Below are 21,975 nucleotides of genomic sequence, written 5' to 3'. Positions count from 1 at the left end.
ATATTAGAGGTTTGGGCGCTAGGGGCGTGGAGATCAGATTCGTGATATGACCAGGGATGCAAATGTCGATCTAGTTTGTTTAATTGAAACTTTTAAAGCTTCCTTCTTTAGTAATTATTCATCTTCCATTGCGGGGCTGACAGATTTTATTGGAGGTGCTTGCCTACGTCTGGGCATTCTGGTGGTATTCTTATTGGGGCTAAAGTGGACTCTTTAGACTTTGCTGCTTTTGATCATGGAGATTTTTGGGCCAGCATGCACTAGTGGAAAAATGGCTAGCCACAACTATCATTGGTGGCGCGCCAGTTCCCATCAACGCTAACACTATTTTTCTTAAATAGTGTTGTCGTAGGCTAGATCAACACGTCAGCTTTACATTTTTGGTAACGCCACAAATTGGTTGGCCGATATGCACTCATCATTTGGAATGCACTGGTGGCGTTGGTTTTCTTTGCATGCCATAGTTAATTTGTTGAGCATCTCCAACAAGCGCCGAACGCGCGGCATGCTAAATTCTGATTTACGGCGTGCCCTTCGTCAGGTTTGGCGCGGTGTGCAGCGCTGGCTCCAACGGCCGCGCTAAAATGCATCGCGCGCGTGTGGCTTTAGTAGGCGCGCTAAAATGCAGCGCGCGCGTTCTCGCACAACATTTTTTCTAAATAAACTTTGCATAGATAAAAAAATATATGGTTCATAGCATAGATAAAAAAGGATACAAAGATATTTTACATAGTTCCAAAGCATATATAGATAGAACTATGGTGCAACGAGAAAAACTACGGTGACTCCCAGCCGTCATCATCATCACCATCATCATCTTCGGTGGTGTTGTCAGAGGTATCGAGCCACATGTCATCCCAACGCAGATCATTGGAGGAGAAGATCGACTTCCCGCCGTTCTCGACGATATCGCACTGCGATAAGGCCAATGCCTTGCGCCGACGCATGTCGACACGCTTCGCGTGGCGCCTTGCCGTCCTCTCTGCCCAGAAGGCGTTCTCGGCGGCGACGTCCTCTGGGTGGCGACGGCGCCTCTCCGCCATGGCTCGCTCGACCTCCTCGGTGATGAGAAGGCGGCACTGCTGCCGAATGTGGTCCGCACGGTCCTGGTCAGTGATAAGACGAGGCGGAGGGGCGAGGCGCTGCGCCTGCTCGCGCTTGAAGACGTCCAGGAAGTTCATCTGCGATGGGGGCCTCTCCAAGTGCCACGCCGCCGCATCGTACGCGCGGGCCGCCTCGTGCGCGGTCCGGAACGAGCCGAGGCCGAGCCGGACGTCGCCAGACCGGATCTCGGCGGAGTACCAGCCGCTCGGGCGCTCGCGGACGCCGCGGTAGCCCGAAGAACCCTGGCCGCGCGGCGGCATGGTGGCGCGGTGGTGGCGGGGAAAGCGGCGAGAAAGAGCGGCGAGGTGGCGAGGAGAAGGGCACGTGGCAGTGTGGTTGAGCGTGTGGCGAGCGCTGGATTTTATAGGCGCGCACGAAGGGGCGCGCCAAATCTACCGCTCCAGCTGCCGCTTTGTCGCGCGCGCGTGCAAACACTTCCCGCGCGCGGTAGTTTACCGCCACCGCTGGAGCGCGCGAAACCGGCCGCGCGCGCTAAAAAACAATTTTACCGCGCGGGCGCGCCTGTTGGAGATGCTCTTAGTGCTGGCGTCCGTCTACTTTGCATGCCAGAAACATTTTTACATTTGATCAAGTGTTTTAAGTATTTAATTATTATACTAGTCACAAAATCATTAAAAAATATATTATGTTTTTGTCTTCATTTATTTTACTATTTATCAATTTAGGAATTTTATTTCTTTACTACCAGTTCAAATTCCGAGTCTTTTATTTTATCAAGTCTTTCATTAATCTTAGTGTTTTTTTATTTGATCTGTTATTAGTTATGGCGTTGCCCTTTTTTCCAACTTCGGCGATAACCTATCCGAGTCAACTTAGTAAAAGACCTAAGCCACCGCTCTCTCTCATTTCACGCCCCTCCTCCTGGACCAAAGCTGCTGCCGTCGCCTCGTCTATGCCCCATTGCCGCCCCGTCGGCGCCCGTCGCCAGCACCAAGGTTAGATCCACTACTCCTCACATCGCATCTCCTTCCTCTCGACTCTCCCGCGTCCTCCATTCACGAACACGCCACTCGGCCGGGATCCATTGGGATTCATGTGGTTGATTAGGGGATTGCTTTAATTTGTGTAGAAATTTCAGTATATATATCATGGATTGATTTGTGTCATGTAGAATCCAAAGTTAGTTGCATGGATTGCTTTGTGTAGAAATTGTAGTGATAATCCGATTGCTATTATGTAGAATCCGATATTTATAATGCATTTTGATTATAATCCGATTACTTGTGTGTCTCCCTCCGTGAATTTTGTTTATTTGTGTATGCAATTACTAGCGTAGAATTATATACTTAGTTTATGTTGTGGTATGTTTGGCATTAATTGATTTACTAGTGTATAGAGTGTTTATATATTTAGTTTCAATTATATTTTATGTAGAATGGCGCAACCGCCATCATGTCCTGTGTGCAAGTCAAGGTGCGCAACCGACCTTGCAAGTGGCACGCTGTTTGGCATCTACTTTCAGTCGTGCTTTGTTCCTGCAGTGGTAACCCATTACATGAACCTTCTAACAGTTTGTTCTTTTGTTTTTATTGTTATTTCTCGTAATGCAATGTGTTTGTTTTTGGTTTTTTTTACACAGGTGGTCCCTTGCAATGTGAGGTTGGAGTTCAATGAGCTCATTAGCGAAGATACTGTGATCTTCGATGCTCCAGGGGGGATACACTATGAGGTCCACAAGGGATGAAAATATCCCAGATTGGAGGAGATGAATGGAATCGTTTCATCGCCCACATGTATCTCACTGGGGGTGAACTTATCAGCTTCTCCTTCAGAAGACAACCTCCAAGGCTAGCTGTTATCTACATCAATTCGGAGAACGAAGATGATGACCCATTTGATGAAGCCCTCTATGCCGAAGGAACCAGGCTAAGCAAGGACGAATCGAGCAACCTCTGTTACATACTTCGTCCACGTGATAATTATGTCCGGATGCCATTCGTGACCCACCTGACAAGGACAAATGTTAACCGCCATGTCCGGGTATGTTACTTATTAGTGTAGAAATTTGATGATATATATATATATATATATATATATATATATATATATATATATATATATATGGTGGGTCTATTCTAATAACATCCTTAAGACTCTTATTCTGGTAACACTATTCTTATGCTGATAACACCAACATCCCACCCAGCCCCCGATCGAACAAAACAACCCACCACCCATCTCCGGCACGAACACAGCCCCACTCCACCTCCACCTTCTTCCGCGCGCCCCCTCCCCCGGGTGCCCATGGAACCAGCGCCGGCTCGACCCGCCTTCCCCGCCGCCGCAAAAACTGCCTCCACAGTCCCCGCGCACCGCCCAAAGCCATGGCCCGCATCGCCGCGCCACCCAGGCCCCTCTTTGCACTGATGTGGATGCCCTCCTCCACCACACCCCGCCCCGTTCCACCCTCCCTAACCCCCACTACCTTCCACGGCCGATGCGTCCCAATCCCCCGATGCCTCCACCAACCGCGGGCGCCGGACTCCCCCACAGCCGCCTCCTTTCTCTCCGGTGGTCGGCTACCCAAGGGCCGATGCGTGACCATCTCCCCCCTCGCTGGATCCGTTAGCAAGATCCACGCTCACTGCGCCCACGGGATCCCGCGTCGCCACCGGCGAACTCGCCGGATACGACCTCCCTGATGGCCATGGAGTACGAAGACCACCGGATCCCCCCTCCCCTGCGATGAGAGGGTCCTTCTCCAGCGCGCCTACAATGACCAGGGCGGGGGAGGTGCCCCCACTGCCTTGATCTGATCCCGAAAAAGGAGTTCCTCTCCGGTGAGGTTGACGGCTCGGATTCATCGCCGGGAGCCCACCACTCTGGCACCCCACCTACCCCCGACAACTTCCTCCTCCGGTGAGCCTGCCCAACCCGCATCGGCACCTACCTGCGCCGCCCCTCCCTACCCCGCACCACCTCCGCCCGTCGTTGTCCCCAGCATATGTGCTGCCGCCACACACCTTTGGATCTCAGCAGCCGCCCAGCCCACCGGCGCCTCTCCGGGCATCTACTTCCTCACAGGCCGTATGGCCCACGAGCAGTTCCGGTTGCAGAGGAACCCCGTCGCTGGCTCCGGCCCGCACCATCTCCGCCCGTCGCCGTTCCCAGCACACGACCGTCCCCAAAACACTACCTCCTTCCCGTCTTTTTCCTGCAATGCTCCAGCCCGCAGGCGAGTAGTGCGGCAGCGCCCCCTGTGCCTATCATCTCCACCCCGCTCGGCCTCCATCTACACGGCGGCATGAGTTATGCGGTTCAGCTCGGGCGCACGCATGATGCGGTTCGGTGCCTGTGCACTTGAAGTCTCTAATGCAGTTCCATAAAGTCTCAATGCAGTAGAAAACGCCCCTGGAAGAGCAGTATTTCCAGTTGTGGCGTGGTTTGGTCAATGACACAGCAACAATGCTCTTGAAGAGCAGCATCTACCCGTGTGCAGTTCATAAAAAGGTTTGTTTTGCTCTCCCTTATGTAGATTTTGGATTCTGCAGTCCTTGTCGAGCAGATTCAGTGCGGTGGTGGCAGTCCGGCAAACCCCAAATTTGGTGGTGCTTGTGGATTGTAGTTCATTATAACAAAAATTTCTTGTCCTCAATTGCAGTTTGACCGGGTGATAAAATGCTAATTATGTGCATGCTCCGCGGTGCAGTTTAGAGCAAAAACGGCTGTGTTCGACCCCTCGAGGTGCAGTGCAATACGGCTTGCATGCAGTACCAGCGTAGCGTGCGTGCAATCACCTCCTCCCTGGCATTCCTGGACGCCTGCCGGCCGACATCTACACCAAAGTTGGAGACGAGCTTCACCGGTCTTTGTTGTGCAGTTAAGTATGTATGCATGTGTACTTCGGTATTGTGCATGTACAGTTGCAGCTCACTTCTTCACGCATGGTAATATTTTTCTTGAACTGCAGCTCACTTCGTCCCCTTCGTTGGCGAAACCGTGCACATTCTTCCTCTCTGGGTTCAGTAGCGCAAGGTCTCCCTGGAGCAGTCCACAAAGCAAGCGCATGTGGCCATCATCGACTCGCCATGCAGTGCACTTCTGTACTGTGAGGCTCACATCGTCGGGATTATGACAAATTTTGAAGTTTGCTTCAATCGCATTCACCTCGATGGCTCACCATGCAGTTTACTCGATGTGCGTGTAGTCTGCTTGTAGTCCCACTGGATGTGCGTGTAGTCTGCCTCTCACCCCGCGCATGCGTGCAGTACATTTTTTTCATGAAAAAGATGCGCGACGTAGTTCACTCCATCCATGTTTTGCATTTTTTGGAGATTTCTTTTGAAGTGCACTCAGTTTGTGTAAAAAAGAATGATGTTTCATTACCCCTATGTATGAAGTGCAATTTGTTTCGTGTGTTTAAAAAATCAGTCGACTATATTAACACTTGCAGTGTGTTTGGTCCTTGGATGTGGTTTACTTTTGAGAGTGATGTTGTTCACTTGTGCCCAAAAAATGGAAGTGCTAAAAATTTAGCGCAACAACAAAAGATAGTAATGAGGTTCACTTCGATATATGTCGCGGTTCACTTGCCTCCTCACTACGGTCCACTCTCGTTTAAAAAAATGAAAAAGAAAAGACAACAAAATCTTGTCAAAAAAATTTACGTTCGATAAAGAAATCATGAAGTTCACTTGACTGTCTGATGCAGTGCGGAATTAGTCAACTTGATTAGAAACTGCGGTGCGCTTGGCCGTCGGATGCAACTCATGTGGTGTCCGACTAAAAAAAGAATAACGAAAATAAAGACAAAAAGAAATCATGCATTTCACTTGCCCGTCGGATGCAGTGCGCTTTTACATATGAAGCAGTGCTCTTTTCTCTCAGATGGAGTTCATTTCGTCAATTTTAGTGTCGCGAAAAATAGTGTCCGCATTTCGCTAATTTTAAAACTGCTTTTAAACCGTAAGAAATTAAAGAGAGTGTTCTAAATGAAAAAGATGTGTCTCATTGATATCTTTCCAACGCTGTATCATTTGAATCATTTCAACAAGCGGTTTGTAAAAATTTCATGAAAAACGACCGCTGTCACTCGTCGTCCGCCGCACCATTTTCAAAATTAACTTAAAACCGTAAGGAATCTCAAAACCATTTCTACATATGAAAGTTGCGCCTTGTCCATAGCTTTCCAACGACATATTGCACACCTTGTTTCGACAAACGTTTCAAAAAGTAAAGCGAAAACAGTACCAAAAATTGCAAAATTTTGAAAAACGTAATTCCGCGATTTAATAAATTTAAAACTGCTCTTAAGTCGTAACGAATTAGAGAAAATAATAGATATGAAAAAGATGCGCCTCGACGATATCTTTCCAACGGCGTATTATTTGCCTTATTCCGATGAGCGATTTAGAAAAAATCACGAAAATACGCACGTTGCCACTCGTCGTCCGCCGCATCATTTTTGAAACTGCTCTTAAACCGCGAGGAATATCGAAAAGTGTTCAACATGGAGAAGTTGCGCCTAATCCATAGCTTACCAACGATATATTATACGCCTCGTTCCGATAGACGGTTAAAAAACTAGAGCAAAAATAGTACCAGAAAAATACCGCGTGCAATTTTTTTCGACACGAAGTTTACTAGTCTATATTGCAGTGCCGTTACTATAGAAAGTGCAGTGCTCTCGCGTTGAGCGTGCAGTGCGAAAGTGTTATCAGAATAACTATTCTGCTAATATTAGCAGAATAGACCGACTGTATATGTATATGTATATGTATATGTATATATATATATATATATATATATATATATATATATATATATATATATATATATATATATATATATCTTAGTTGTGACATGCTTGTAGTAATGTTGTGATATGATTAGTGTGTAGTAATGTGATATGCTTATAGTGTACTAATGTTGTGATATGCTTAGTGTGTAGTAATGTGGTATGCTTAGTCTACTAATGTGTTGTGATATCTATATATGCTTAATGTAGAATTTGAGGATATGCTTAGTGTGTAGTAATGTGACATGCTCATTTATCATATTTGTTTTTTTAGAAATTACCTAAGAGGCTAAGTAAGAGTTGTGGCATTGAGCCGGATGAAGCAGTCATTGCTGGACTACCCCTTACCGCAAGGGGTTCCATCACAAACTGTGTTTATGCAGTGGACACAGATGGCCGCACTGTGTTCAGCGCCGCGGGATGGAACAACTTCCTTGCTGGAAAGAATATTCAGGTTGGACAGGCCGTCTTAGTCACCATCAGGAACACCCGGCGCCATGGCTTGAGGATGATGATGGTCATCGACCTCATTTAGAACTAAGTGTGTGGCGGGGCAGTAGATGCTAAATGAACTGCTTATGTATTAGCGCTGTGTACTAGTGTTGTTTTAGCTCGTATTGTTCCTATTAACTGGTAATGTTTGTGAGATTTAGCTAGCATCCACTTAAATATCAACTCATAATGTTCTATTATCTGGTACTATTCTACTGTGTAATGTTATATCGCATGTACTTAGTTTTAATGTGAAATGCTAAATGTTACATGGTGTTGACAAACCTTTTTTCTGGTGCACGAAACGTTCATGGCGTGCAAATTACATTGCGTGCCGCTAGATGAGTGAATATAGTGGTGGCGTTGCAAACATCACACGCCAGCAACACGTATAATACTACTGGCGTAGCCTCCAGCGCCACCACTATTTCTTAACAAAAGTGCCATATTGGTGGCGTCGAGCTTCTACGCCAGCAAGGTTGTTTTTGGCACGTTATAGTTAGGCTTTTTTGCACTAGTGATGGTGGTTTTGCACAAGCACCTTAATGTTCTTTGGGAGGTCATCGTAGTGTATGACCCGACTAATCATTCTTTGTCTACTCTTTTTCTTGATGAACTAACTTCCCAGGTTGATTCCTGTAATCTTCCTTTGCTTATTGAGGGGGCGGGGGGTAACTTGTTGTTGTCTCCTACTGATAATGATAACTGCTATTTCTCAGGGCTGCTAGCAGACTCATTCGCGACTGTGCTCTGCGTGAGATACCGAGAGTCAGTGGTTGTTTCACTTGGTCCAATCATCATGCCAACCCTGTGCGACCTGTTCTTGATTGTGCGTTCATTAATTCTGTTTGGGACTCGCTATTTCCTCATGCTTCCCTCGCCACCCAGCCACACAAGGGGTCTGGGCACTCTCCGTTGCTGTTGGGCTTGGTGATTTCTTCTCCCTATGTCTCCACTAGGTATCGGTTTGACGCGTCTTGGTTTCTTGTTGAGGGTTTCCCGTCTCTCATGTCTGATAAGATTTCCTCCTTGCTCTCTTTGGGTCTGCATTCTTTTGGGTCAGTTGATGATTGGCATTTTTGTTCCTATAGGTGTTGGAAGTTTCTGAAAGGTTGGGGCCATAATAGGCCGTGGAGGCCCGGAGGAAAAAGCCTGACTTGTTGGGCCAGATTAGTGCTTTGGACTTTGAGGCGGGCGTGTATGGGTTGTCCCAGGGTGGTTGGTAGTTGAGATATAGCTTGAAAGATCTCCTAATGCAGTTGCTCATGGAAATATGCCCTAGAGGCAATAATAAAATGGTTATTATTATATTTCCTTAATCATGATAAAGGTTATTTATTTATGCTAGAATTGTATTGACCGGAAACTTAAATACATGTGTGGATACATAAACAAATACCGTGTCCCTAGTAAGCCTCTACTAGACTAGCTCGTTGATCAAAGATGGTTAAGGTTTCCTAACCATAGACATGTGTTGTCATTTGATAACGGGACCACATCATTAGGAGAATGGTGTGATGGACAAGACCCATCCATTAGCTTAGCATATGATCATTCAGTTTATTGCTACTTCTTTCTTGAATGTCAAATACATGTTCCTTCGACCATGAGATCATGCAACTCCCGAATACCGGAGGAATACCTTGTGTGCTATCAAACATCACAACATAACTGGGTGATCATAAAGATGCTCTACAGGTATCTCCGAAGGTGTCTATTGAGTTGGCATGGATAGAGATTGGAATTTGTCACTTCGAGTATCGAAGAGGTATCTCTGGGCCCTCTTGGTAATACACATCATAATAAGCTTGGAAGCAAAATGACTAAGGAGTTAGTTATGAGATGATGTATTACGGAACGAGTAAAGAGACTTGCCAGTAACGATATTGAACTAGGTATGAAGATACCGGCGATTGAATCTCGGGCAAGTAACATACCGACAGACAAAGGGAATTACGTATGTTGTCATAAGGTTCGATCGATAAAGATCTTTGTAGAATATGTAGGAACCAATATGGGCATCCAGGTTCCACTATTGTTTATTGACCGGAGAGGTGTCTCGCTCATGTGTACATAGTTCTCGAACCCGTAGGGTCCGCACGCTTAACATTCGTTGATGAATAGTGTTATATGAGTTATATGATTTGGTGACCGAATGTTGTTCAGAGTCTCGGATGAGATCACTGACATGATGAGGTGCTCTGAAATGGTTTGGAGGTAAAGATTGATATATAAGACGATACTATTTGGACACGAGAAGAGTTTCGGAGTGCACCGGGTAGTCATCGGATCGCCAAAAGGGGTTCTGGACACCTAGGGAGGTCTATGGGACTAATGGGCCAAGAGAAGGGACACACTAGCCCACAAGGGGGCTGGCGCACCCCTCTTCCTGTCGTCGTCCCTAGGGGAAGGAAAGCGGAAGGGTTGGCTCCTCCTGCCTTTCCCTCCTCATGGGAGAAAGGAAAGGGGACGGCACCTCTTCATGCCTTCCTCCCGCACACAAACAAGGAAGGGGGGCACAGCTTGGGGCAAGAGCCCATGTGGGATTTGGCCCCACTTGGGGCGCCTCCCGGCTTCCTCCCCTCTCTCTCCCACCTATATATACATGGGAGGGGGCGCCACACATAACCCACGATAAATCTCTTAGCCGTGTGTGGTGCCCCTCTCCACAGTTTCATCCCTCGGTCATATTTTCATAGTGCTTAGGCGAAGCCATGCGGATATAGCATCACCACCACTGTCACCACACCGTCGTTCTACCGGAACTCATCCACTACTTCAACCGTCTTGCTAGATCAAGAAGGCGAGGACGTCATCGAGTTGAACATGTGCTGAACACGAAGGTGATGCATGTTTGGTACTCAATTAGTTGGATCGCGAAGAAGTTCGAGTACATCAACCGCGTTACTAAATGCTTCCACGGTCTATGAAGGTACGTAGACACAGTCTCCCCTCTTGTTGATATGCATCTCCATGGATAGATCTTTCGTGTGCGTAGATTTTTTTTGTTTTCATGCAATGTTCCCCAACAGTTGCATCATCATGCGGAAGTATATTGGCACCGAGAGGCACTACTAATTGGACACTTACATGGGACTCACCCACGGCCCTTTATTGCCATTGCTAATAGGAGGAGTCATCGGTGTGTTATTGATAACTAAGTAGTGGATGACGTCAGGGTTTCAGACCCATAGATCATTCTCAATCATGTTCAAGAATTTTTTGCTTCCCTCCTTGCTAAGAGTCCTGCTTCAGGCTTTGTTATCTCCCCATTCCTCTGGTCCCAGCGTTGGCGAGTGTCTGCCGAAGAAAATGAAGCTCTTATGTTGCCTCTGTCTAACAAGGAAATTGAGGCGGTCATCAATTCTGCTAATGCTAACTCTGGATCGGGTCCGGATGGTTTTTCGATCCCCACTTTAAGAGGTTTTGGTCGGTCTTGCGCAACTTTGTCTTTGTGGTTATCTAGGGTTTTTGTTTGTGCCTGGTGGATATTTCTATGTTGACTTATGAGATCCTCTCCGTTATTCCCAAGGTAAAAGGTGCTTATGTTATCACTCAGTTTGGCTACATTGCTCTCATCAACAATTTTGCCAAATTTCTAGAAAAGGGCTTTGCGACTTGTCCCCTATGGCGCATTGGATGCTTAGCCCGACCCAATCGGCCTTTGTTAAGGGTCGGTTCATTTTAGATGGGATCTTTAGTCTTCATGAAGTTGTGCATGACCTCGGGGTGAGGAATACCAAAGCCATCATTTTTAAGCTTGATTTTTATAAAGCTTACGATTCTATTAGTAGGGAGTTTCCGCATCAAGTTCTTCTTGGCAAAGAATTTGATAGCGCCTACGTTCACCGTATCATGCAACTTGTGACTGGTGGGCATAGGGATGTGGTAGCTAATGGGAACATCAACTAGTACTTTACCAATGGCAGGGGCCTACGGCAAGGGGATACCATATCTCCCCTGCTCTTCAATTTTGTTGCAGATGCCCTGGCCGAGCGGTGCACATTACTCATTTAGTTCCTCATCTAATTCTGAAAGGGGTGACTCATTTGCAGTATGCGGATGACATGATCATCATGGTGGAGCTTAACAATTCTTGCATTACATCCTAAGTTTTTGCTCTTTGAGGGCTTAAAATCATTTTTTCTAAGAGTGAGGTTATAGTAAATGGCGCGTCAACAGATGAGGCAGTGTGGGTGTAACAGCTTCTTAACTATAGTTTGGGATCCTTTCCCTTCAGATACCTTGGGCTCCCCTATTGCTCCGTTTTGGCTATGTTCCAAGGATTTTGTACCTTTGGTGGCTAAGGTTGGGAACCGTGCCATGGCACGACAGATATACCAACACGGGCAAGGTGTGTCTTGTTAATACTTGTCTTTCTTCTCTTCCTATTTTTACTATGGGCTTCTATTGTCTGTCAGAAGGGATACCTGACGGTTTTGACAAGCATAGGGGTGTTTTTTCTTGGAATTATGCGGACAATCGACACAATATAGGATGGTCAAATGGAATATCATGTGTAGGCCAAAAAACCTTGGGGGGGTGGGCATTTTGAATACTTCGGTGATGAACAAGTGTCTTATTATCAAGTGGTGTTGGAAGATTGTGACTTTGGGGCCTGGTACTGTCTGGTTTTTGCTTCTTAAAGCTAAATACTTCCCACATGACATCCCCCTTTTTTCTTCTATCGCGGGTGGCTCCTAGTTTTGGAGAGATCTGGTCAAAGTTCGCGACGTTTTTAGGGATCATGTTAAAGTTTGTAGTGGGCAATGGTGGTTCCACATGGTTCTGGCTTGATTGGTGGTGTGGTGATTCTACATTAGTTGTTGCTTTCCCCACTTTGTTTTCTTATTGCTCTGCTCCAATGATCTCAATCTTTGAGCTCTCCCGTAATAATTGGGACCTGGCCTTCAGAATATCACTGTCTCCTGTAGAGTTGGACGTCTGGCATCGTCTTGCTGCCTTATTTCCTTTGCTCTTGGAGGAGGAAGATTATGTAGTTTGGCATCACTCTGCTTCTGGGAGGTTTTCTGTTAAGTCTCTGTATTCCAGGCCTATTTCAGGGCTCTTCTAAATTCAAGCCAATCTTTGTTGAGAGGTCAATATGTACGATTGAAGATGGCAGCTCACTCTATTTGTGTCTTCTTTGCAAATACAAACATGCCTGAAAGTAGAAAATGTGGCGCAATATAATAATCTCATCGAATGCCTTGATCTCTATCTCACAGAAATTCCTTTGAGCGAGTACCGAGACACCAAACCAGAGATTAAATTCGCCAGGTTCTTTGTTCATAAAGCAAGTGTGCTCAAGGTAATGAGGTTTGCCATATATTAAGTGCATGCAAAATGAATGGTTTGCTCATCAGTGCATGTGTCTATTGCTGAATGAAAAAGGTCTCTACGGAAGCTGAATTTCACTTTGGAAGTTCAAGTGACAGATTATTCGGAAGTCATTATGTCAAGCTGATACATGATTTCTAGTGATTGATCCCTTCATAGGAATATTGGAATGGAGGAACTATATGTAATATCTGTTTGAACTTTTTTATATGTTCGTGATCAGCTGATCAGCCCGGACGTCTATAGTTTCATGTCAAAGGTTCTACAGAAGCTGAATTTCATTTCAAATATTAGTTTGAACCTTGCAATCTTTTGAGCCTTGTAATACTGGAACTTTAACCTTTTAATACTTCTGGTATTTGTGTAGAGTCATTGAAATGGCATTGTGTTCTTTTTTCTTTGAAATGTGCTACTGCAATTTATACATGTGGAGTACTGTCTGACTACGGATGCAAGCGGACGGCATCTGCATGACATGGGATTGAGATGATCCAAAAGGCAAAGACGTTTGCTTGTAGGAAATGAACAACTTTCTTGTTAACCATGTTTCGTCTTGAAGACATTTTAGATTAACTCGTACATAATGCAATATATTTCTATTTGATCATATTTTCTCGATCATGCTCTCGTAGTTCACTACAATGAGAGCAAGCACGGAAAAATAATCAATGGGTTTTGATATGAGCATTCGAACCCTAAAACCTGAAAAATTGATTCTAATATGTTATAAACTCTGTAGTGGCATAATTTATATAATTTCTATGGTACTACGTTCTGAACGCCAACACATGATTTTAATCATTTTTCTAACCCGCCAAAGATTTTTTGTGACACTACAAATCATCCCAAAAAATGGACATGCCTAGTGACGGCCAAATACTTCGCCAAAAATCAGCCTGGAATGTCACAGAAGTTACCAAAGGCGCTGCCCCATGAGGAAAACAATCGTCACAGAATATGATTTTAGGCGATGTTTAATGTTTCATCACCAGGAATTTTGTCACTGAATAGAGAAGATTTTGTAGTTAAAGTTACTATTAGTAAGGAGTGAGTGATTGCACACAATAGTGCAGATTTAGTTCATGGTTGAAAATAATAATGGGATGCACTCAATGTTTCATGCACAACTCAGGACCTAAAATATATAGTGGAGGTTTAAACATGTGATTAGTATATAGGGATAGACATTTGAGGAATCTACCTATTTAGCTTTATGAACTTATAACTTATTCTAGTTTGGAATTTTGGACAACAAGAGAAAAAGTTAAAGCATGTACTATCGGAGAACTGAATAACACAATCCAGAACCCTACTCAACTAATCAAGAAATCAAGAACCGTATGGGACCAAGAATCCCGACCCTCAAATTCATAGAGAAGCGACAGAAAAGAAGAATAGGGAATGGGAGGTCCGTGCATGGTTGTTCCGCCAGGGAACATGTTGGAGAAAGGCCACCATCCCTGATGGGAATCAATCGTTCCCTAGTTCCACGGGAAGTCTCCATATCAGTCAATAGTTGTCAAGTTCTAGGGTTACAGATAGAGGGATAGAAAAAACCATGATTCCACAAGCTGATTTTTTTGCTATTAATGCGGAATGCATGCAACTATAATAGGATTCCTGAGTAACACATTCTTAGATAGAGAAAAATAAAAAGGTGGTCCATGGTACAACTATTAACATTGTTTAAGCCTCAGTCATTGCAATTTTATTGACTAACTAAAGTATTTGTCAAACAACGTAGGCAATGAAGTTACAACTCATCATTTGCAGAAACAATAGGTGGGTTATTGCATGATGAATTTGAATCTAGTAAAAAATAGAAATAGACGAGGAATTATATGTGGTGATAAGTAGCAAAATGTTCAACAGGGGATTGACAAATCATGTGGAAGGAGACTGGTGTAACCAAATAAATGCTTTTGTGTGCCAAAATATGACATTTTACCTGATCGCAAGTTCACAACAAAGAAAGAAGAGACGGTTTTCCTTGGTTATAGTGGTATCATGGCGCTTACTTCCATTGCAGATGGCATCCACATCTGAAAGGTTTAGGAGATGCAAAAGGTCACAGACAGCCTACCGAATTGAGGAAACCATTTGTTCTAGGAAGGGCACCCATGCATCATGGAAGCAATGAAATTGGGTGAGGACACTTACTGATGTATCTCCTGAGGTTTGACTCAATGGATTTCGGAGTGAATCTTCCTTTGCTCACCAACCCGTGCTCCCACCAAGTGAACCATTGATTGCTTTGTTGGAAATATGCCCTAGAGGCAATAATAAAATGGTTATTATTATATTTCCTTGTTCATGATAATTGTCTATTATTCATGCTATAATTGTATTGATTGGAAACCGTAATACATGTGTGAATACATAGACCACAACAAGACCATAGTGAGCCTCTAGTTGACTAGCTCGTTGATCAACAGATGGTCATGGTTTCCTGACCATGGACATTGGATGTCATTGATAACGGGATCACATCATTGGGAGAATGATGTGATGGACAAGACCCAATCCTAAGCATAGCACAAGATCGTGTAGTTAGTTTTGCTAGAGCTTTTCTAATGTCAAGTATCATTTCCTTAGACCATGAGATCGTGCAACTCCCGGATACCATAGGAATGCTTTGGGTGTACCAAACGTCACAACGTAACTGGGCGGTTATAAAGGTGCACTACAGGTATCTCCGAAAGTGTCTATTGGGTTGGCACGAATCGAGACTGGGATTTGTCACTCCGTGTGACGGAGAGGTTTCTCTGGGCCCACTCGGTAATGCATCATCATAATGAGCTCAATGTGACTAAGTAGTTAGTCACGGGATCGTGTATTATGGAATGAGTAAAGTGACTTGCTGGTAACGAGATTGAACGAGGTATTGGGATACCGATGATCGAATCTCGGGCAAGTAACGTACTGATTGACAAAGGGAATTGTATACGGGATTGCTTGAATCCTTGACATCGTGGTTCATCCGATGAGATCATCGTGGAACATGTGGGAGCCAACATGGGTATCCAGATCCCGCTATTGGTTATTGGCCGGAGAGCTGTCTCGGTCATGACTGCGTGATTCCCGAACCCGTAGGGTCTACACACTTAAGGTTCGATGACGCTAGGGTTATAAGGAAGATTTTTATGTTATTACCGAATGTTGTTCAGAGTCCCGGATGAGATCCCTGACATCACGAGGAGTTCCGGAATGGTCCAGAAGTGAAGATTTATATATGGGAAGTCATCATACGGTCACCGGAAATATTCGAGGGCATACCGGTATTGTACCGGGGCTACCAGAGGGGTTCCGGGGCTCCACCGGGAGGGGCCACCTGTCCCGGAGGGCCTCATGGGCTGTAGAAGGAAGGGAACCAGCCCCTTGGAGGGCTGGGCGCAAACCCCCCTGAGGGCCCATGCGCCTAGGGTTTGGGGGAACCCTAAGGGGGGGCGCCTCCCTTGCTTGGGGGGCAAGCCCCCTCCCCCCTTGGCCGCCGCCCCCCTCTAGATCCCATCTAGAGGGGCCGGCCCCCCTCCTATAAATATAGGGTGGGGGAGGGCTGCAGCACCACATCCAAGGCGCAGGCCCTCCCCTTCCCAACACCTCTCCTCCTCCGCAAGTGCTTGGCGAAGCCCTGCTGGAGAACTGCCACTCCATCACCACCACGCCGTCGTGCTGCTGTTGGAGCCCTCTTCCTCAACCTCTCCCTCCTCCTTGCTGGATCAAGGCGCGGGAGACGTCACCGGGCTGCATGTGTGTTGAACGTGGAGGTGCCGTTGTTCGGTGCTAAGATTGGAATCCACCGCGATCTGAATCGCTTCGAGTACGACTCCTTCATCCGCGTTCTTGCAACGCTTCCGTCTCGCGATCTTCAAGGGTACGAAGATGCACTCCCCTCTCTCTCGTTGCTAGTTACTCCATAGATTGATATTGGTGATGCATAGAAATTTTTTAATTTCTGCAACGATCTCCAATAGTGGCATCATGAGCTAGGTCTATGAGTAGTTTCTATGCACGAGTGGAACACAAGTTTGTTGTGGGCGTCGATTTTGTTAATTTGCTTGCCACTACTAGTCTTATCTTGTTTCGGCGGCATCGTGGGATGAAGCGGCCCAGACCGACCTTACACGTACGCTTATGTGAGAGAGGTTCCACCGACTGACATGCACTGGTTGCATAAGGTGGCTAGCGGGTGTCTGTCTCTCCCACTTTAGTCAGATCGAATTCGATGAAAAGGGTCCTTATGAAGGGTAAATAGCAATTGGCATATCACGTTGTGGTTTTGGCGTAGGTAAGAAACGTTCTTGTTAGAAACCTATAGCGGCCACGTAAAAACATGCAACAACAATTAGAGGACGTCTAACTTGTTTTTGCAGGATATGCCGTGTGATGTGATATGGCCAAAAGGATGTGATGAATGATATATATGTGATGTATGAGATTGATCATGTTCTTGTAATAGGAATCACGACTTGCATGTCGATGAGTATGACAACCGGCAGGAGCCATAGGAGTTGTCTTAATTATTGTATGACCCGCGTGTCATTGAATAACGGCATGTAATTACTTTACTTTATTGCTAAACCGTTAGCCATAGTAGTAGAAATAATCGTTGGTGTGACAACTTCATGAAGACACGATGATGGAGATCATGATGATGGAGATCATGGTGTCATGCCGGTGACGATGATGATCATGGCGCCCCGAAGATGGAGATCAAAAGAAGCAAAATGATATTGGCCATATCATGTCACTAGTTGATTGCATGTGATGTTTATCATGTTTTACATCTTATTTGCTTAGAACGACGGTAGCATAAATAAGATGACCCCTCATAAAATTTCAAGAAAGTGTTCCCCCTAACTGTGCACCGTTGCGAAGGTTCGTTGTTTCGAAGCACCATGTGATGATCGGGTGTGATAGATCCTAACGTTCGAATACAACGGGTGTAAGCCAGATTTACACATGCAAAACACTTAGGTTGACTTGACGAGCCTAGCATGTACAAACATGGCCTCGAAACACAAGAGACCGAAAGGTCGAACATGAGACGTATAGAAGATACGATCAACATGAAGATGTTCACCGATGATGACTAGTCCGTCTCACGTGATGATCGGACACGGCCTAGTTGACTCGGGTCATGTATCACTTAGATGACTAGAGGGATGTCTATCTGAGTGGGAGTTCATTATATAATTTGATTAGATGAACTTAATTATCATGAACTTAGTCTAAAATCTTTGCAATATGTCTTGTAGATCAAATGGCCCATGCTAATGCTGCCCTCAACTTCAACGCGTTCCTAGAGAAAACCAAGCTGAAAGACGATGGCAACAACTATACGGACTGGGTCCGGAACTTGAGGATCATCCTCATAGCTGCCAAGAAAGCATATGTCCTAGATGCACCGCTAGGTGAAGCACCCGTTTTCCCAACAACTCCAGACGTTATGAACGCCTGGCAGTCGCGTAGTGATGATTACTCCCTGGTTCAGTGCAGCATGCTTTACAGCTTAGAACCGGGGCTCCAAAAGCGTTTTGACCAGGATGGAGCATATGAGATGTTCCAAGAGCTGAAAATGGTTTTCCAAGCTCATGCCCGGGTCGAGAGATATGAAGTCTCCGACAAGTTCTACAGTTGTAAGATGGAGGAGAATGGTTCTGTCAGCGAGCACATACTCAAAATGTCTGGGTTGCACAACCGCTTGTCTCAGCTGGGAGTTAATCTCCCGGATGACGCAGTCATTGACAGAATCCTCCAGTCGCTCCCACCTAGCTACAAGAGCTTTTTGATCAACTACAATATGCAGGGGATGGTGAAAACCATTCCTGAAGTATTTTCAATGCTGAAATCAGTGGAGGTGGAGATCAAAAAGGAACATCAAGTGTTGATGGTCAATAAAACCACTAGTTTCAAGAAAGGCAAGGGTAAGAAGAACTTCAAGAAGGATAGCAAGGGAGTTGCCACAACCGGTAAGCCAGTTGCCGGGAAGAAGCCAAAGCATGGACCCAAACCTGAGACTGAGTGCTTTTATTGCAAGGGAAGCGGACACTGGAAGCGAAACTGCCCCAAGTACTTAGCGGACAAGAAGGCCGGCAACACCAAAGGTGTATGTGATATACATGTATTGATGTGTACCTTACCAGTACTCGTAGTAGCTCCTGGGTATTTGATACCGGTGTGGTTGCTCATATTTGTAACTCAAAATAGGAGTTTCGGAATAAGCGGAGACTGGCGAAGGACGAGGTGACAATGTGCATCGGGGATGGTTCCAAGGTCGATGTGATCGCCGTCGGCATGCTACCTCTATATTTACCTACGAGATTAGTTTTAAACCTCAATAATTGTTATTTAGTGCTAGATTTGAGCATGAACATTGTATCTGGATCTCATTTAATGCGAGATGGCTACTCATTTAAATCCGAGAATAATGGTTGTTCTATTTATATGAGAGATATGTTTAATGGTCATGCCCAGCTGGTCAATGGTTTATTCTTAATGAATCTCTAACGTGATGTTACACATATTCATAGTGTGAATACCAAAAGATGTAAGGTTGATAACGATAGTCCCACATACTTGTGGCACTGCCGCCTTGGTCACATTGGTGTCAAACGCATGAAGAAACTCCATGCTGATGGACTTTTGGAGTCTCTTGATTACAAATCATTTGACACATGCGAACCATGCCTCATGGGCAAAATGACCAAGACTCCGTTCTCCGGAACAATGGAGCGAGCAACCAACTTATTGGAAATCATACATACCGATGTGTGCGGTCCAATGAGCGTTGAGGCTCGCGGAGGCTATTGTTATGTTCTCATCCTCACTGATGACTTAAGTAGATATGGGTATGTCTACTTGATGAAACACAAGTCCAAGACCTTTGAAAAGTTCAAGGAATTTCAGAATGAGGTAGAGAATCAACGTGACAGAAAAATAAAGTTCTTACGATCAGATCGTGGTGGAGAATATTTGAGTCACGAATTTGGTACGCACTTAAGGAAATGTGGAATTGTTTCACAACTCACACCGCCTGGAACACCTCAGCGCAACGGTGTGTCCGAACGTCATAATCACACTCTATTTGATATGGTGCGATCTATGATGTCTCTTACCGATTTACCACTATCATTTTGGGGATACACTCTAGAGACAGCTACGTTCACTTTAAATAGGGCACCGTCTAAATCCATTGAGACGACACCGTATGAATTATGGTTTGGGAAGAAACCTAAACTGTCATTTCTAAAAGTTTGGGGATGCGATGCTTATGTCAAGAAACTTCAACCTGAAAAGCTCGAACCCAAGTCGGAAAAATGCGTCTTCATAGGATACCCTAAAGAAACCATTGGGTATACCTTCTACCTTAGATCCGAAGGCAAGATCTTTGTTGCCAAGAACGGGTCCTTTCCGGAGAAAGAGTTTCTCTCGAAAGAATTAAGTGGGAGGAAAGTAGAACTCGATGAAGTACTGCCTCTTGAACCGGAAAGTAGCGCAGCTCAGGAAGATGTTCCTATGGTGCCTGCACCAACTAGAGAGGAAGTTAATGATGATGATCAAGGCACTTCGGATCAAGTTTCTACTAAACTTTGTAGGTCTACAAGGACACATTCCACACCAGAATGGTATGGCAACCCTGTCCTGGAAATCATGTTGTTAGACAACGTTGAACCTTTGAACTATGAAGAAGCGATGGCGGACCCAGATTCCAACAAATCGCTTGAAGCCATGCAATCCGAGATAGGATCCATGTATGAAAACAAAGTATGTACTTTGACAGACTTGCCCGATGATCGGCGAGCGATAGAAAATAAATGGATCTTTAAGAAGGAGACGGACGCGGATGGTAATGTTACCATCTATAAGGCTCGACTTGTCGCTAAGGGTTATCGACAAGTTCAAGGGGTTGACTACGATGAGACCTTCTCACCTGTAGCGAAGCTGAAGTCCGTCCGAATCATGTTAGCAATTGCCGCATTCTACGATTATGAGATATGGCAAATGGACGTCAAAACGACATTACTTAACGGCTTTCTTAAGGAAGAATTGTATATGATGCAGCCAGAAGGTTTTGTCGACCCTAAGAATGCTAACAATGTATGCAAGCTCTAGCGCTCCATCTATGGGCTGGTGCAAGCATCTCGGAGTTGGAACATTTGCTTTGATGAAATGATCAAAGCGTTTGGGTTTATGCAGACTTATGGAGAAGCCTGCGTTTACAAGAAAGTGAGTGGGAGCTCTGTAGCATTTCTCATACTATATGTGGATGACATACTGTTGATGGGAAATGATATAGAACTTTTGGAAAGCATAAAGGCCTACTTGAATAAGTGTTTTTCAATGAAGGACCTTGGAGAAGCTGCTTACATATTAGGCATCAAGATCTATAGAGATAGATCGAGACGCCTCATAGGTCTTTCACAAAGCACATACCTTGATAAGATATTGAAGAACTTCAATATGGATCAGTCCAAGAAAGGGTTCTTGCCTGTATTGCAAGGTGTGAAATTGAGCTCAGCTCAAAGCCCGACAATGGCAGAAGATAGAGAAAAGATGAGTGTCATCCCCTATGCCTCAGCCATAGGGTCTATTATGTATGCCATGCTGTGTACCAGACCTGATGTAAACCTTGCCGTAAGTTTGGTAGGAAGGTACCAAAGTAATCCCGGCATGGAACACTGGACAACGATCAAGAATATCCTAAAGTACCTGAAAAGGACTAAGGATATGTTTCTCGTTTATGGAGGTGACGAAGAGCTCGTCGTAAAGGGTTATGTCGATGCTAGCTTCGACACAGATCTGGATGACTCCAAGTCACAAACCGGATATGTGTATATTTTGAATGGTGGGGCAGTAAGCTGGTGCAGTTGCAAGCAAAGCGTTGTGGCGGGGTCTACATGTGAAGCGGAGTACATGGCAGCCTCGGAGGCAGCGCATGAAGCAATCTGGATGAAGGAGTTCATTGCCGACCTAGGAGTTATTCCCGATGCGTCGGGCCCGATGACTCTCTTCTGTGACAACACTGGAGCTATTGCCCTTGCCAAGGGGCCCAGGTTTCACAAGAAGACCAGACACATCAAGCGTCGCTTCAACTCCATTCGTGAAAATGTTCAAGATGGAGACATAGATATTTGTAAAGTGCATATGGATCTGAATGTCGCAGATCCGTTGACCAAACCTCTTCCGCGAGCAAAACATGATCAACACCAGAACTCTATGGGTGTTCGATTCATCACAATGTAACTAGATCATTGACTCCAGTGCAAGTGGGAGACTGT

General features: G+C 45.2%; 1 protein-coding gene, 1 long non-coding RNA gene and 1 pseudogene across 3 annotated transcripts; 1 reads left to right on the top strand and 2 right to left on the bottom strand.

Annotated features, from left to right (window-relative positions):
- Positions 1–710: 710 nt before the first annotated feature.
- LOC119336829 (ethylene-responsive transcription factor 13-like) lies at positions 711–1,364 on the bottom strand. The gene has a single exon (XM_037608910.1). The coding sequence runs from the start codon at positions 1,362–1,364 to the stop codon at positions 777–779; it is 588 nt and encodes a 195-aa protein (XP_037464807.1). The 3' UTR covers positions 711–776.
- Positions 1,365–3,311: 1,947 nt separating this feature from the next.
- Positions 3,312–5,505, top strand: LOC119339289. Of its 2 annotated transcripts, none has more exons than XR_005164165.1 (3): positions 3,312–4,575; positions 4,775–4,949; positions 5,036–5,505. It is a non-coding gene; the product is annotated as an uncharacterized LOC119339289 (long non-coding RNA). The 2 variants fall into 2 exon arrangements; XR_005164166.1 differs by having other exon boundaries at positions 4,727–4,949.
- An 8,875-nt stretch (positions 5,506–14,380) lies between these two features.
- On the bottom strand, positions 14,381–14,469 carry LOC119342373 (annotated as a pseudogene).
- Positions 14,470–21,975: the final 7,506 nt, after the last annotated feature.

The sequence above is a fragment of the Triticum dicoccoides genome, chromosome 7B (assembly GCF_002162155.2).
Source record: "Triticum dicoccoides isolate Atlit2015 ecotype Zavitan chromosome 7B, WEW_v2.0, whole genome shotgun sequence".
Classification (NCBI taxonomy): Eukaryota; Viridiplantae; Streptophyta; class Magnoliopsida; order Poales; family Poaceae; genus Triticum; species Triticum dicoccoides.
This window is presented reverse-complemented; position numbering and strand designations above follow the sequence as displayed.